General features: G+C 41.2%; 2 protein-coding genes across 2 annotated transcripts in view; one reads left to right on the top strand and one right to left on the bottom strand.

Moving 5' to 3' along the window:
• Nucleotides 1-3,043: 3,043 nt before the first annotated feature.
• LOC142380473 (uncharacterized) overlaps nucleotides 3,044-17,018 on the bottom strand; it is a 29,778-nt gene continuing 15,803 nt past the window's right edge. Inside the window, exon 4 of the mRNA XM_075466359.1 lies at nucleotides 3,044-3,107. Coding sequence (XP_075322474.1) covers nucleotides 3,085-3,107 — 23 coding nt within the window. The 3' untranslated portion in view covers nucleotides 3,044-3,084. The remainder of the gene's footprint in view (nucleotides 3,108-17,018) is intronic.
• LOC142380474 (uncharacterized) lies at nucleotides 6,280-12,825 on the top strand. The gene is made up of 3 exons (XM_075466360.1): nucleotides 6,280-6,499; nucleotides 9,405-9,725; nucleotides 10,346-12,825. Exons 1-3 carry the CDS (start codon nucleotides 6,358-6,360, stop codon nucleotides 11,263-11,265), a joined length of 1,383 nt encoding a protein of 460 aa, XP_075322475.1. The 5' UTR covers nucleotides 6,280-6,357; the 3' UTR covers nucleotides 11,266-12,825.

Here is a 17,018-nt window from a genome sequence, read left to right as displayed (position 1 = left end):
AACATTTGAGGAAACTGGACAAGTGGAGGACAGAAGAAGAAGTGTCAGGCCTAAAGAACTATCTCCAGCAGATGAACAGGATCTGAAAATGATGTCCTTAAGAAAGAGGAAAAAATCCAGCAAAGACCTGACACAGGAGCTCAGAGCAGATATTCACTTTAAAGCTGCTCAGAACTGAACTAACTCTGTTTCTGCCTCAGATTCTGGGTTTATGTTCATGTTGGAACATGTTTCAGTGAATCTCTGCAGCTGTTACCATGGAAACATCTGCAGATATTCACTTTAAAGCTGCTCAGAACTGAACTAACTCTGGTTCTGACTCAGATTCTGGGTTTATGTTCATGTTGGAACACGTTTCAGTGAATCTCTGCAGCTGTTAACTGTTTTTATTGAGAAATACAAAGAAATTAAGCTGATCAGGACTTCTGCACAGTACTAATAAGATATATTTCTGATAAATGTGAGATCCAGAATAATTTGGAAAATGGCTTCAAATAAAGATCTAATGGTTACTCAGAAACTACTTCCTGCAGTTAAACTGTTTCCACTTCATGAATTAGCTCAGAAAAACTCTTCAGAAACTCTTCCAGAGATGGATAAACAGAAGTGAAGCTCCAGCTAATTAATTAGCATGATGTTGAGATGGTAACTGTTAGCTCTGGAGAAAGTTTTTATCATCAACGGAAAAGAATAAGACGTGTAATAATTACGACTCTAATCCTCTTGTCATCCATATACAGAGTGAAGGAGAGGACACGGAGAATGAGAGAGAGACATTTACTGCTGAGGTGAGAGGGATGAGACCATTTAATAAAGAGTTATTCAGGGAGAAGAGAAACGGGCCAAATCAAGCTGAAATAAATGGAGATTTAGTCCTGTTTTAAAGTGACTTAAATAGCTGTTATGATTACCCTGCTAATTAGATTCTTTTTTCAAACCTACACTCTAACACTTGTGAATTAAAAGACTTAAGTTAGTCCCTTTTAATAATTCAGTGTGTTTGAACTTGTGCCAGAAGACTAAAATGCCACTTTTTTGGTGTTTTAGTCTGTGAGGCTATTTATTCATTAACACACCAAACTTATTTTACTGTATTTTCAGAATAAGAAGCTCTGGGTTATCCTTTCCCAAAGCCAAATTACAAAGCTCTTGCCTCCTCTCTTCGTGTTTTAGTTCCTCCTGTTTAGGTTTGAGCCTAGCAGATGAGGACAGAAACTGTTTAGATGTTTTAGCTCTGGAAGACGAGCAATAAAGGTGTTTGTGAGGACTGGTAGGGCTGGGCGAGTTAACTCGAGTTAACTCGAGTTAACTCGTTAATTATTTAACGCCGATAAAGATTTTATTGCGCATTAACGCAGGTTTTATTTTTTTGGGTGGGGCTTTTATGCCTTTAATGGATAGGAAAGTTCAGAGAGACAGGAAGCAGGGGGCAGAGAGAGGGGGAACAACATACAGCAAAGCAAGGACTGTAGCCTCTTGTACATGGGGCGCATGCTCAACCCAAACCTTGTAGCTTGGCTACAAAACCACCCCTGTTTTATTATTTATTTGATTATTGTAAAAGTCTGTTGCTCACAGGCTTTTATTTTGTAAAAGTCTGCTGCTCACAGGCTTTTATTTTGTAAAAGTCTGTTGCTCACAGGCTTTTATTTTGTAAAAGTATAATTCTGACAGGCTTTTATTTTGTAAAAGTCTGTTACTGTCTGCTGTGGAACAGGAAAAGAAAGTAATCGGCGGATCCACCAAACATGGAGAAGGGTACGGAACTTTTACTCGGCCATTTTCATGTTAAAGTTCTTCCAGACGGCGGAGTCGACAGAACCAAAGTCATCTGTAAACACTGCCAAGTTGAATTGTCTTCTCAGCGTAGTAGTTCCAGTCTAAAATATCACTTAAAGGCAAAACACACAACTGATAGCAGCAAGTCATTCAAGGAAACAGACAGTGGAGCGAGGCTTCTACATAAAAACTACAGAAAGATGCTGATGTTAAAAGTGTGTTTGCACAACAAATGTTATGGCACTTTCATTCATATGGCAGCACATTTAAAATAAAGCTAAATGCTAAAAGCTATACGCTACTTTTGGATTCATTTTTGGATTCTGCGTACAAATGCGATTAATCGTGATTAATCAGGGAAATCATGTGATTAATGAGATTAAACATTTTAATCGTTGCCCAGCCCTAATTAAAAGTAAGTTCAGTGTGTCGTTTTACTGCCACTCCACATATATGTGTAACCTTTTGCCAAAAGGGTTCTTCTCGGTGCCTCCTGACCTCTTTTCTTCTGCCTGTGACCTGGAAATCCATGACCGCAAACGATGAACGATGTCTTGGTTCCTAAAACAAAGGCAGCAGGAAGCGCTGAGGAGGATGGACACCCTCAGCATGTTTTTAACGAGGCGTGACATATTCCATCGTCTTTGACACCTTTAATGCTCCTCTGACAGATGATGCAGCTGTTTCTGTTTATAGTTTACTTATATCAGTTAAAACTAGGGCTGGGCAACGATTAAAATGTTTAATCTCATTAATCACATGATTAAGAATCTTTTCCTGTTCCACAGCAGACAGCAGCAGACTTTTACAAAATAAAAGCCTGTGAGCAACAGACTTTTACAATAATAAAAAAAAAAAAGAAATGTTGTTGTTTTTAAAAAAAATTTAATTAAAAAAAAAATTGATTAAAAAAAATCAAATCTGCGTTAATGCGCAATAAAATATTTATCGGCGTTAAATAATTAACGCGTTAACGCGATAATAACGAGTTAACTCGCCCAGCCCTAGTTAAAAGTGATGCCCCGAAGCAACAGTGTGTAGTTTTTAAAGGTCTTTTAGCTCAAATTTTCTCCCTGACGGTGTCTCCTGATGCAAGAAGAGGAAGAGAGGAAAGACACTGAGGTCGGACGAACAAAGAGAAGAGATCTTTGCAAAGGATACAACACTGTGTCCTCACTAAAAGCTTCTCCTGCCGCCTCCTCTCTCCTCCAGTCAAACCCTGGAGCATACATACCTTTCAGCCGAATGCTTTTGTTGGATCTTCTGGCTTTACAACCTGCAGGTTTACCCTGGAAACTGCCCGATTTATGGCTGCAGCGCTGAAGCAGCTGAGGAAACGACAGGAGATTCATCATCAGCCCTGGCGGCTCCCTGGACACTGATTGGAAGTTTTTCCACTGTTGTGCAACACAAAGAGTGTTTGGTCTCAAAGGCAGGGAAGTAAAAGGGGAAGTAGTGAGGAGGAGAATGACCCCCCGGTTCAGTGGACCCCATCACTCACTGCTGTAAGGCCTCAGATTTACAGCGGCTCTGCTTCCTGTCGGACACAAACTCTTAATCCTCAGAGAGGCCTGCGCTTCCAGCTGACCGCAGATAGAGGGCGCTGCTGCTTTTCCAGAATAAATGCTTTCTGCAGGCAGCCTTTCGAAGGGTTTGCAGGAAAAATGTGGTGTCTGTCTGCAGCAGTTATTATCAGAGATGGGGACTCGAGTTGCTGTTTTGATGACTTGTGACTTGACTTAACAAAAAATAAAAGACTTGAGACTCAACTCGGACTTGGAAGTTAAAGACTTGGCACTTGACTTGACTTGATACACGATGACTTGAATAACTTGGGTGTTAAGCATCTAGCATAACTTCCAACTTTGTTCGTCATTTGAAGATCCATTCTGACCAGTGAGTGCTTGTCAAATTAGCTATTATTATCCTGTTAGCCTAGTCGGTAGTTAGCTAACGTTAGCTTGATATGATACAGGGTGGACAGGTTGGACACATTGGCCAATGATGTTTACTGACATTTACTTATATCTTTGTGTTTTCACTTTATTAAGATCAGATTCTGCAGGTAAAATTGTAATAAGGTGACTTGACTTTGAATTACTTGGGACTTACTTGTAGAGATGGGACCAAGTCACACATGTGCAAGTCTCAAGTAAGTCCAAAGTCTTAGCTTTCAAGTTTCATGTAAGTCTCAAGTAATTTGTTCTTGGGTAAGTCAAGTCAAAGCCAAGTCACCTTATTATTGCAATTTTACCTGCAGAATCTGATCTTAATAAAGTGAAAACACAAAGATATAAGTAACTGTCAGTAAACATCATCGGCCAATGTGTCCAACCTGTCCACCCCGCATCATATCAACGTTAGCTAACTATCAACTAGGCTAACAGGATAATATTAGCTAATTTGACGAGCACTTACTGGTCAGAATGGATCTTCAGATGACGAACAAAGTTGGAAGTTGTCGTCTGGCTGTCTGAGATGTTGATGCCGCATGTCTTGCACTGTGCTGTTCGTCTTTTGCCGTCAAAATGGTAATTACGAAAGCCGAAGACAAAGGCTGTGTTCAAAACCGCCTACTGCATACTGCATACTCATCGATCAGACAGTGCAGAGCGTTTACCCACAATGCATTTCGCTCCTGCCCGAGCCGAAATCAGCCGGCCTGAAGCTGATTTCTCTTAAGCTCTAAACTCTGTAAACTTTAGCAACATTTGAAACATTTTCAGGTGAGAAAGTAGTCGTTTAGATCCCCAACGTGTTGAAAACCTGACAAAATACCGGCTGTTTACCATTTTGTTCCCACGAATTCGGCGCTACTAAAGCTAGCCGCAGTGAGCAACGCACTTCCGGTGATTTTCACAAAATAAAATACCCGTTGCCTTTTATTATAGGGAAAGCCATTACCATACAATTGGTGCTTTTGTTTTGAAAACAGGAAGTGAACCTACCCTCGTTGTAGCTAGCTTGAAACTGCCATTTTGACAGGAAATGACGATCGGCGACGTCACGTTACGTTGCATCTTGGGTAGTTTGAGTATGAGTAGTAACCTCATGATGCATACCCAACATTTAGGAGAATCTAGTATGCATCCGGGAACTTAAAAAAGTTAGTAGGAGTAGTAGGAGAAGTATTCGGTTTCGAACACAGCCAACGACTCCCGGTCCCGCTGACATGTTGATGCATATCTGATATGAGTTTATTCTCTCCAATAAACACTAAGGTATGTAGAGAGGGCATGACTGATTGACAGGGTAGGGATCCAATCATGACGCCATTCTCAGCCTGCGCTGCTACCGGGTAATCCATATTATCTTTTCAATTAATTTATTCATTTTATATTCAAACTGAAAACATGAACTGAATAACACTCAAGTCGTTCAAGTCATCGTGTCTCAAGTCAAGTCAGGTGCCGAGTCTTTAACTTCCAAGTCCGAGTCGAGTCTCAAGTCTTTTATTTTTGTCAAGTCAAGTCACAAGTCATCAAAACAGCGACTCGAGTCGACTTGAGTCCAAGTCACAGTGACTCGAGTCCCCATCTCTGGTTATTAACAGAGCAATGTGGCTGATGATCTGCTTCGTTTCCCTTCTCAGAGCCCTGGCAGCAGAGCAGATGAAAACCCTCTGGTCCGAGCCAACAGCTGCGGATCGATAAGTGATCACAAACTGATCATTAAAGCCCTCCTGATGTCGCTGCCCGCTCTTTTCTTTGGAAACCACCGAGTCTGACAGTTCATCAACAAGCAGCTCACTGATTAGAGATCATGACAACACTGTAACCACGTTCAGTTTTTTTGCTATTTTTATACATTTGTGTTTTTATTATGTAATAAATGTCTTCACACAGAAATCTGATGTTCACGTCTGATTAAATGAAGTTACATTTACTAAAGTTGTGTTAAATTTAAGCATATTTATTACTTTAACTCTTTACACAACCTTTTAAAGGTAAACTTTTCACTTAATTTAACTATTTTATATTCATATTTTCATTAGATTATATCAGAAGATGCCAACCATGCTGACTTTAGCACCCCTTGTCTCTTTATATACTGACTGAAGGAGGAAAACAGCAACAGAGATTCACTGAAACATATTCAAACAAGGATATAAACCCAGAATCTGAGGCAGAAACAGAGTAAGTTCAGTTCTGAGCAGCTTTAAAGTGAATATCTGCAGCTGTTTCCATGGTAACCGCTGCAGAGATCCACTGAAACATGTTCAAACATGGATATATCTATGTTATATCCATTTGTCATGGTGTATTGTCTGTATGTTTTTATGATACCTGCCTTAGGCCAACGGATTCAATTTAGCAACTGTGCTAATTCTGGCATATTTACATATTTACTCTGCTGATATGTTGATTAATGTGCATTGTCCTAATCAAATAAATAATAAATAAATAAAACAATAGCGTTCAAAACGTGTCAATGTCTTGTTCCCGCTGTTGACCAGCAGGTGGCGGCAGCGAGCCTGTACGTTTCCGGTATGCCAGACGCTATCAAACCCCACCGAAGAAGAACGAGCAGGCAGTGTTGTGTAGCGGATTTACATTCCAGAAGTTCCAAGGGGAAAAAATGTCTTCATTTCGGTTCCTGACGGAGCTTATCAGCGAGCGACCAACGCGAGAAATATTCACGGATTTAAGAAAAACGGACGAAGAAGAGCTCAGAGTGTTGGATATCAGCTGGAAACCCGAGATAAAGCTCCAGAAAAGAGGTAAATCACACAGAAAAGATGTGTCGGGTCTCTATTTAGGCATCTATTTTTCAGACAGGCATTTACATGCGTCTCCTAAAAATTAAAACCAGAAACACTCAGCATTGTCGGGTCACAGCCGGAGAGGCTCAAGCTTTTTAATTCTTTGGGCTAAAGTTGAACAAACAGAAGGTGGGAAGAGGGAGAGCTGCGGATAGAGAGGGGCGGGTCCAAGATGGCGCTGCGGAGGCTCTCCAAGTTGGACATTAAAATGCGCAGAGGCCGCGGCTTCTCTTCACACTTATGCTCTTTTTGGAGACACTTCTTCTTCTTTTTCCCAACCCGTGCAGCACGGGCCCGCATTGGGCCCCCGTGGAAAGAGAGAAAGACCTGCGAGGAAACCGCATGTGGACCCTGCTTCCAATGTTTTTGGATATCAAATCAAATTTATTTGTAGCACATTTCATGTACAAACAATTCAAAGTGCTTTACATAAAATAAAAGCATTGCAGCAGGGAGTGGAAGAAGCATTAAAAATATGTCGAGGAATTTCTCAGTCAGTCAGAGCCGGTGGTAATAATAATACCATAATGAAAATCCTTCCCTTTTTTACATTACTTATATATTTTTTTATAGTCGCACTCTTTGCACTGTTTTTGGTGGCTTTAAATTTCATTGTACCACGTATAATGACAATAAAGGCATTCTGATTCTGAAAGTTATAGCGTTTTGTTTACGCTGGCGAGTACGCCAAGTTCTCAACGTGGTGGCAACGCCCCATAAACATGCTCAAAATCTCAAGATTTTTGATAACTTTTGCTCCCCCGTCACTTAACTGCATACCGACCAAAGATGAAGTCCGTAGCTCAAAATCCCTAGGAGGAGTTCGTTAAAATACGAGGTGTGTAAATCTGAAAAATGGCCAAAATTTGCCCTTTGACCCAAAATGGCCGCCTCCTTCTACATTTTAGAGCATACCTCCAAGAGACTTTTGTTCTTAATTTGAGGCGATCTACATACATACCCTAACCATACCCATATCTAGGGATGGGAATTGATAAGATTTTTACGATTCCAATTCCATTTTCGATTCTGCTTAACGATTCGGTTCTTTGTCGGTTCCCTTATCGATTCTCATTTGGAGAAAAAGGACAACAAACCGGTCGATTAGCATTAACTTTGTTTAGTTTAGTTTAGAAGTAACACGAGTCATGACCTCACAAACCCAACAACGGTGAGGTCCACATTGGTCTATCCTGGCCTGGGTAATTTAACTCTTCCTGCTCTGGTGAAAGGAGAAGCTGGAGGTAGAGGTGAACTGGGGGTAGTACCACCAGCCTCTGGCTCTGAGCCAGTCAGGCTCTGTCTCTCATGATTTCATCTAAATGTAATGCCTGAGAAGGCATTCATTTAACCTTAACCGTTACTAACAGCAGCTTTTACAATCAGGCAAATGGTGCTAACATGATAGGCAGTGTTTGTTACTGTAACCCATATGTAACCTAAAAAACAAACATTCACCTATCCATGGGGGAAAAACGAGTTTAGGAAACTTAGCGCTACATGTTTCCTCAAGTTAGATGTTGAGTTTCTGCTGAAATGTGCGTTTGTTTTGGTTGCCACAGAAGACACATAATGTAGCTGCTGTTTCTCACTCTTTGTAAGGTAAACATGCTTTCAGTATGAGGCCTCGTCTGCGTCTTCATTTCCCACCGTTGGTTCTGACATTTTTCATCTGTTTCTTTGTTTGTTTGCTACGACTGCTAATGCTAAAGCTAACCCGTCCCGCCGCTGAGATCGAGTACGGTCACGTGACCAGACTGCACGGCTGCGTCTGATTGGTGAAACACAGTCAGGTGGTAGAGCCTTTGGCGGAAGTCTCTCTCTCTGTCAGAATAAAACATTAAAATGAGGCGTACGCGGGGGGGTAAAAATAATGAGGCGTAGAATACCAAAGAGGTAAGAAGAAAAGTAACCAGCTCATTGTAGCCTAATGTAGCGGAGTAAGAGGACAGTTTCTGCTGCACACATCTACTCAAGTAAAAGTAAAAAGTATAGAGATTTAAAACTACTCCTGGAAGTATAATGTTTTCAAATACTTACTCAAGTAAATGTAACTCGTTACTACCCACCTCTGGTCATTGGTCACTTATGTCCCACTGCTGCAGTTGGATACTACCGGACGCCCGGGGGGAATTTGCAATGGTTTGCTCCAGTTAGCTGGGTCCTTATGAATTCTGAATGACCTGAGGTCCATTGGGGCAGCTGTAGCTGTGTAGATGCCACATGTTGAAGCGTCCTTGGGCAAGACATTGAACCCCACGTTGCCTACCGATAGTTAGGTATAGACTAATATGTGCTGTATGAATGGGTGAATGTGGCATGTTACAAGTGCTTTGAATGGTCAGCAAGACCAGAAAAGCGCTGTACAAGTCGATTTACCATTTAAAGGGACAGTTCGCCTCTTTTGACATGAAGCTGTATGACATCCCATATCAGCAACATCATTTCTGAACATCTTCTTACCCCCTGCTGCGTCTTGTGAGCAGAGTTCCAGCCTCGTTTTGGTGTTGATGAAGGTAGTCCGGCTAGTTGGCTGGGGTTTAAAAAATAAAGCGTTTTGCTTCTCAGAACAATATGCGTTCAACAGAGTAATACATTTGCATCACAAAATGGTTCTCCAGGAAAAAGTCAGACCTCACAATCTCTTGGTGCTATTTTTGCTATTGCTAACATGGGATGTCATACAGCTTCATGTCAAAAGAGGCAAACTGTCCCTTTAACGTTTGCCTTGCAGTTACAGTCCTCTTACAGGAGGGGGGGGGGCTGTAACACCCCTGAATAACCTGGGAGAAAAGTCACACATTCACCATTTCTTTACACGCTGGTTGATTTCATCCTTTTTTTTTTTTTTTGGTCTCTCCAGACCTTCCACAGCAGCATGTCTACAAACGAGAGGAGGTTCTGATGGACCGCCAACTCTGTAAGCAGGAAAGGAACTCCAGCCCGGATGTCAAGGAACCACAGCCTTCCACCATTAAAGAGGAACAGGAGGAGCTTTGCATCAGTCAGGACTTAGATCAACCTGTCGTGAAGCAGGAGTACAATATTGTGACTGTGACTTATGAGGAAAGTGACCAAAGTGAACCAGAACACGAGCACCAAAATCATGAAGAACTCAACAGAAGTGACACTGGCATTGCAAACATCTCTCCCATGTCAAGGAGTCAATGTAACCCTGGCACAGGTAAAAAGTCTTGTGACTTATGTGGAAAAGCTTATGAGTCTAAGTCCAAACTGAAGGCACATTACAGACTCCATGAGATTTCACTGTTTGCAAAACATGTGGGAAAAGATTTGCTTGCTTATCCGCATAAAAGTAAATATTTAACCACTCACACGGGTCAGAGGCAGCATTTTTATGAAACTTGGGAAAGATTTAAATCACAGTTGTGATTTGTTGAAACGAGTAACAACCCTCTCAGATGAGAGGCTGTATTCTTTTAAAATGTGGGAAAAGTTTCTGTCAAAATGGTCATTTACCTGCTGGCGTGAAAACTCGCACCTGAGTGGCCAGTTACTTCTGAATCGTGTGGTAAATACATTAGGCACAGTTATAATTTCTTAATTTATGATTGTTGTTTTAGCTTTTGCTGTTTACAAATCAAGAGCAGGTTACTTGAAAGTGAAGTTGGTTTTACCACTAAAGTGAGTGTCAGACACCGTGAGAGAAACACTTGTTCTTTTCCTTTTTCCAGAAAACTACATTAACACTTAGTTTTTCCAGAGTCCATCATTTCTTTACAAACAGGTTGCATCTTCCTTAACATAGAAGTAATCTTTTTCCTGTTGTCTTCTACTTTGTAGTCTCTGACTTCGCACAGCAACATGTCTGCAAACAGAAGGGGGTTCTCGTGGACCAACAGCCCTGTAAGCAGGAAAGGAACTTAAGTTTGGACCAGAGGGAACCACAGTCGTCCTACGTTAAAGAAGAACAAGATGATCTCTGCATTAGTCAGGACCTAGAGCAACCTGTACTTAAACAGGAGTACAATATCATCACTGTGACTTATGAGGAAAGTGACCACAGTGAACCAGAACCTGAGTGTCAAGACCAGGAGCGACACAACAGAAGTGATTGTAGCAATGCAGACATCTCTCCCACGTCAAAGAGTCCGTGTTATACTGGCACAGGTGAAAAGTCTCTACAATGTGAGTTTTGTGGAAAAGCTTATAAGTCTAGGTCAAAACTGAAGGCACATTATAGAGTCCACACGGGTGAAAAGCCATATTCTTGCAAAACATGCGGGAAAAGATTTTCCAGCTCCTCTGCATTATACAACCATTTAAACACTCACACAGATGAGAGGCCGTATTTTTGTGAAACATGTGGCAAAGGTTTCAGAGTTAATGAAAAATTGTTGATTCACATGAGAACCCACACAGGCGAAAGGCCTTATTCTTGCAAAACATGCGGGAAAAGTTTCACTCAAAATGGTAATTTGACAGTTCACATGAGAACTCACACAGGTGAGCGACCATATCCTTGTAAAACTTGCGGTAAACGTTTTAGCAACAACGGTGATTTGTTGCGTCACTTATCAACCCACACAGGCGAAAGGCCGTATTCTTGCCAAACATGTGGGAAACGTTTCACTCAAAACGGTAGTTTGACGGCTCATATGAGAACTCACACGGGTGAGAGGCCATATCTATGTGAAACGTGTGGGAAACGTTTCTGTCACAACAGGGATTTGTTGGTGCACATAACAACCCAACACCAATGAGAAATTGTTGTGCTGAAATATTATGTCAAATAATAAATGTCAAATCTTGACACGGAATAGAATTAAAGCTTTAAGAATTGCTTTTAGCCATTACTTCAGCAAGATTCTTTTTTAACAGGTCAAATATGGTTATCGGCCATCTTTACTTGAGAAAACGGGACAATGATGCTACCTGATTTAATGAGCATGAGCTTTAATACCAGCGTAAGTAATCGCAGCATTTTCACTTTAAACATCTCACTTGGCTGGACTCATACAGACTTTAAAAAAAAAAAACACATCAAATATCATGTTGCTGACGTTTTAGTGATTTAATCTGTGAGTTCCGTTATTCTGCTTTTGATTGTTTTACGGTGAAGTTTCTTTTGTTTCTGTGAAGCTTTGGATTTACCGAAAGCCACTCATTACATGTTGGTTACATGGCACTGTGAATCGGATTATTGGCTAAATTACAATAAGACTGAGTTATTAAGTTCATGTAGCCATCTTAATCGGACAAGAAATTGGACGTGATGGAGACTGCGCCGTTGTGCATCGCGTTTGTGCAACAAGCAGCTTATTACAAACGAAATGTAGAGGGACGTAGCTTAATCTTGCTCTGCGTTCTCAAATGTTGCTAAAGTTTACAGAGTTTAGAGCTTAAGGGAAATCAGCTTCAGGCCGGATGATTTCGGCTCGTGCAGGAGCGAAATGCATTGTGGGTAAACGCTCTGCATACTGTCTGATCGATGAGTATGCGGTATGTAGTATGCATTATGTAGTATAGTATGCGGTTTCGAAAACAGCCCATATGTTTACTGAGTGGGCCGGTTGGATGGAGGTGAAATGAGGCAGAGTGGAGCAAAGTGTCGGTGATTCCCAGGACACAAACCGATGACTGGAGCTGGAGTTTGGATCAGAATTGGTCTGCTGAGAGGATCGCAAATCAGGATTAGAGCTGAGAAAAAATAAAGCTATAAAAGAAAAGTGCTGAATAGCAGAGCAGGGAAGCAAAGACACAGACTTGTTGACTTGTTACAACTGGTGGGGGCACTGCTCCAACTCCAAAACGCATGACTTCACTTTTGTAATTAGGCAGACGGACTGAGAGAAGGCAGCAGATAGTGGAAAAGGGGTGAAAGAGCCGATGACCTGTGAATCCGTCTCACAGAAACGAACCATGAGCATTACTCCCTGTTTTCTTACTCAGTCTCTATCTGTAGTTTCTATTGTTTCTTTCCAGCGTTGACCTTTCATGTCATGGCTTGTAAAGCCTCCCACACACAAGCTTTAGCTCACAGATCTTACCGGGTCACTATTTGTACGACCACAACTACATTTTTCTGAGATTACTTCCCATCATGCACCTGGTGGAAATACTTAGCAACAACGAGGTCGACCAACCAGCAGCTTTTAGCCACGGCTGGACTGAAAGGATCGGATTATTGGCTAAATTACAATCAGACTGAGTTATTAAGTGCATGTAGACACCTTAATCTGACTAAGAATTGGATCGGATGGGATTCAGACCCCGAGATAACTGGGTTGAAAGTCACTCTAAACCTGCTTGTAGACGCTGAAGCTCGTGGTGAATCAGACTTTGCGTTCTGCGCATGCTCCAGATGTTTTCCCGGGGTCGTGACCCGGAAGTCAAAGGAGACGATATTCCTGTTGTTGTCGCCGTCAGAAAGAAACAAACAACGCGATGGAGAATGCTCCGTTGGGCATCGAGTTTGTGCAACAAGCAGCTCATCACAGACCAAATGTAGAGGGACGTAGCTTCATCTGGCTCTGCGTTCTCCATCTTTCTCCAATGCCTGAGTTTGTTGTTGTTGTTGGTGGTGAAGAGGTCAACAGGAAGTGGCTCTATTAGCAACAGCTGGAATAGGTACAGCGCCACCTATCATACCGGGGTATGACACGCTTTGTGCCTCTGATCCCATTCATTCACCGCCAGATATCCAAGGAGAATTACCCTTCCTTAAATAAGGAGCATAACCCAACTATAGCTGTAATCGAATTAATCTCATCATGTAGACCCACTGACTGACTTAGAGGGTTGCATTTGGATTGCAATTGAAATCCTTCAGGACTGGCAGTTTTAACGTTTTAACTGGCCAGGAGCAGGCAGTCGGAAAATAAGAAGCAGTGTTGCATTTAAAACGTGTCAAGAGGAAGATCAAAGCAGGATTTTGCACAAAATTCTACCAGGCGAGTCTGTCAGAAAGACTGAAGGCCTTTGCACACCAAGTTAGTGTTTGACGTCCAGTATTGTCGCACCTTTAAAAAAACAAAGACGTCACATTATGTCAATCCTTTACACACTAAACCCTAAGTTTTTGTCTTCAAAACAGGTTTCCTTTTGTTTCTCTTTTTTTTTTGTGTTTTCTATGAGTCAAATGTTTTTAAATGTTTTCAGACAGTTGTTTCCCGCTTCGAGCCACCTTGTTTGTAATTGTCATCCAACAAATTGACTCACTTTGTTTTCCAGTACCAAGCACTTTATGGCAAACCATTTAAAGAACTGGATTACGGTAGCTGGTGGGTTTCTTTTTCTTTTTTTTAAATGTGTGGTTATGAAATTGGAGGTTTGACTTTTGAGATACACCTGGAAGTGATCAGCTCTTCCTCAGCTGGTGAAACTCGGCGCGATGTTATCGTAAGATCAGACGGACCCAGTATTTAGCCTTGTTTATCAAATATCCACAACGGCTCGATTAATAAAACGGATCAGACTCTTTGTAAGCTTTCTCTGCACAGCAAGTTTTCTTGGATGATGCAAAAAACTGCTCTTGGTATGCAAAGGCTTAAAGGTTGGAGCGAAAGTTAGGAGGTTGTTTCCACCCAGACTTTTTTTTCTAGTGTTGCTATGTGTTGATTAACGTGAGTTTGTATAATGTTAGGTACGGTTTATGCTCGTTTACCTTATGGCTACTCTTACTACTTACCATTAATTACAGTTAATTGCATGTGATTTGGTAAGCCAAAGACATAAAAGCAGCAAGGCTGAGATTGAGAAGGGATTAATGGTTTGCTGCTCTTGGCTGGTATGTCGCTATGATTTTCACAACCTACCACTGACCTGCCCACAATGCCCATTCACAGCAACCTTTCTTTTACAATCAAGCGTGCCCCTTTCATCTTTTAAACAGTAAACTTATTAGATAAATTGGAATTGATCAGTTGTCAGTGGCCCCAGCATGACTGCAGGACCTCTTTAAACCCTGCCGGCGAATGTATGGACGCACATGTTTTATCTCAAGATTTGATATTGAGAAAGTCCCTTAGTTAGTTAGTTATTTGTTTATTTGTTTATTTGTGACAGGACTCTGCATATTAATAAACATACAATGTAAATATGCCAGATTTAGCGCCAAGGCTAATTTCCATCTGCAGTCCTGCTGTTCACACTAAAATCAAGACAAGACAAAGACAAAAACAGGAAACAAGAAAACAAAGCGTACAACATTCCATATCACTTAAACACATCACAAGATATACAACAAATTACCTCTTATGGTACGAATACCATACCGAAAAACCATATCAACACAATTTTGTCGCACGTAGTTTCAGACATTAAAATGCATCTGATTGGCAAATAATGTTTTACCTGCAACTTAATCTGTCCAGCTGTATTAGTGTTAGACTTTATCGATTGTGATGTTTTATTGCTTTTAAAAGCTTTAAGTGATTGGATAAAGGTTGTGGGCTGCACGGTGCTGTGGTGGTCAGCACCGTCGCCTCACAGCAGAGGGTTCCTGGTTCGAATCCCGGCTGGTTCTTTCTGTGTGAAGTTTGCATGTTCTCCCCGTGTATGCGGGGGTTCTCTCTGGCTTCCTCCCACTGTCCAAAAAACATGCACGTTAGGTCAATTACTGCCTCTAAATTGTCCCTCAGAGTGGCCCTGTGATGGACTGGTGACCTGGTGTACCCCAACTCTCGCCCAATGACAGCTGGGATAGGCTCCAGCCCCCCCCAGCCGTGGCCCTAAATTGGATTAAGTGGGCATTTGGATGGAGATAAAAGTTGTTTAAAAGATGATAAATTGAGGTTTCTGCAGTGGAAAGTCACACCAGCCAAGAGCAGCAGCCGACCACTACAGGAACGGCCATTCTTTATCCTTAATTTCTTTATTACTGCTGCATTTTGGGTTCAGAGATGGCAGCAGCGATTGTTCGATAGATCCCAAATTTTGTGGGAACGGGTGGAAATGGTCAAGAATCCAGCCGGAGTGCATTTAAAAAAAAAAAAAAAAAAAGCTGAATTTCTTTGATAGTGAATAAAACTGTTTTAGGCTTTCACACTCTTGCTGCTTTAGGGTATTGTACATGTTTTCATGGCAATAAGATGTAGATCTCATGCTTTCTGGTATCACCTAATGAGTAGAAAAGCTGACCAGGTGTCGTCCTCCTGCCTCGCTGTTACGTTTTGTTCTTTGACAGAAAAACATACTTTTCCTCCATTATTTAGTTTTTTTGTTGCACTTGAACTTTGTTCACAGATCTAATATGTTACCGCCTGCTCTTTGTGAACTCTGCACATTCCACGGTTTTCATTCCTGTCTTTGTTTTATGATTTCATTAACATTTCATGTTTGAAAATGTACTGTATACATTTCTTTGATTAAGAATATTTCTCAGTCCGTCACAAACTGATGGATTATGTGATTATCGTGTTTCATCTAAGTGGTTGTAATGGCTTTAATGACCAGTGCCTGATGTTTTTTTCTGATTTCTTAGAATCGATTCTAACGATAATTCTTCAGAAAGTGATGATTATAAAGTGAAAGTTCAGAGCAGATACTGTGACATAATTGATAAGAGGTGTTTTCATTCATTTTGTCTCCCTTGTTGGAAGTATTATATGATTTTATGTTAAATATACATTTTTATGGGGTGAAAAGAGAAACTGAGGACATCTGGTCTCGCTATCTAATGTCGACTGCATCTGAATCACATCCATGTGAAATCCTTCACTGTTTTTAATAAAAAAAGATACATTTTGAGGTATGTTGTTGTGTGATTTAATTTAAAATCTTCCACCGAGGAAAGTGACCGCTGTCCTATTGCTTATAATTCTTTATGTGGAGCTCTCTCAGATGGCTGCTTTGCTGAATTAATCTTTCTTTTATTGGAGCGTCCTGGTTGTTTCTGCTGACCTTGGATAACTACTTTTTTCCTCCTCAGTATATTTAGGGAAGCCATACACCAGGACGGCATGGTACATCCAAATGCTGCGCAGCCATCTAAGGTAAGATGGTAATCAGTAGAGGTTTTTTTTATTTATTTAGTGGATTTTGTAGAAAAGGGGGCCCTTAGACAGTTGGTTACCCTTCATGTAACCTCAGAAGTATGAATCTATGCAATTAAAATGAAAACTTGACGGGGAGTGTCACGCTTTCCAGATGGCCTTTGACAAACTTAACCCCCAAATGTCCATAAATTGAGGAAAACTGACACAAGATGGCGGTAAATATGAAATATGGAGACACCTGGGGTCTGTTTCACAAAGCAGGTTCAACATACTGAGTATTCCTGACCTCTGAGTTGATCTACTCTGAGACAGAAAACTCTGAGTTTTCGGTTCCAGAAACGCTGATTTTAGTGAGGTTAATCAACTCAGAGTAAGTTCACCTTGAGTTTTGCGTGTGCGCCACAACTTTAAAAAGCCATCATCAATGGAGCCCCGATTTGACGAGTCACCTTGGCAACGGGGAAGAGGAGGGGCTACGTTTTTCACCAACCTCGAATTGGAAATCTTAATGCGCTCAT

The sequence above is a fragment of the Odontesthes bonariensis genome, chromosome 5, assembly GCF_027942865.1.
Source record: "Odontesthes bonariensis isolate fOdoBon6 chromosome 5, fOdoBon6.hap1, whole genome shotgun sequence".
In the NCBI taxonomy this organism is placed as follows: domain Eukaryota; kingdom Metazoa; phylum Chordata; class Actinopteri; order Atheriniformes; family Atherinopsidae; genus Odontesthes; species Odontesthes bonariensis.
This window is presented reverse-complemented; position numbering and strand designations above follow the sequence as displayed.

Coding starts and splice junctions, on each gene's coding strand:
- LOC142380474 (XM_075466360.1), top strand. CDS start 6,358: ATGTCTTCATTTCGGTTCCTGACGGAGCTTATCAGCGAGCGACCAACG. Junction 6,500..9,404: donor GATAAAGCTCCAGAAAAGAG/GTAAATCACACA, acceptor TGGTCTCTCCAG/ACCTTCCACAGCAGCATGTC. Junction 9,726..10,345: donor TCAATGTAACCCTGGCACAG/GTAAAAAGTCTT, acceptor TCTACTTTGTAG/TCTCTGACTTCGCACAGCAA.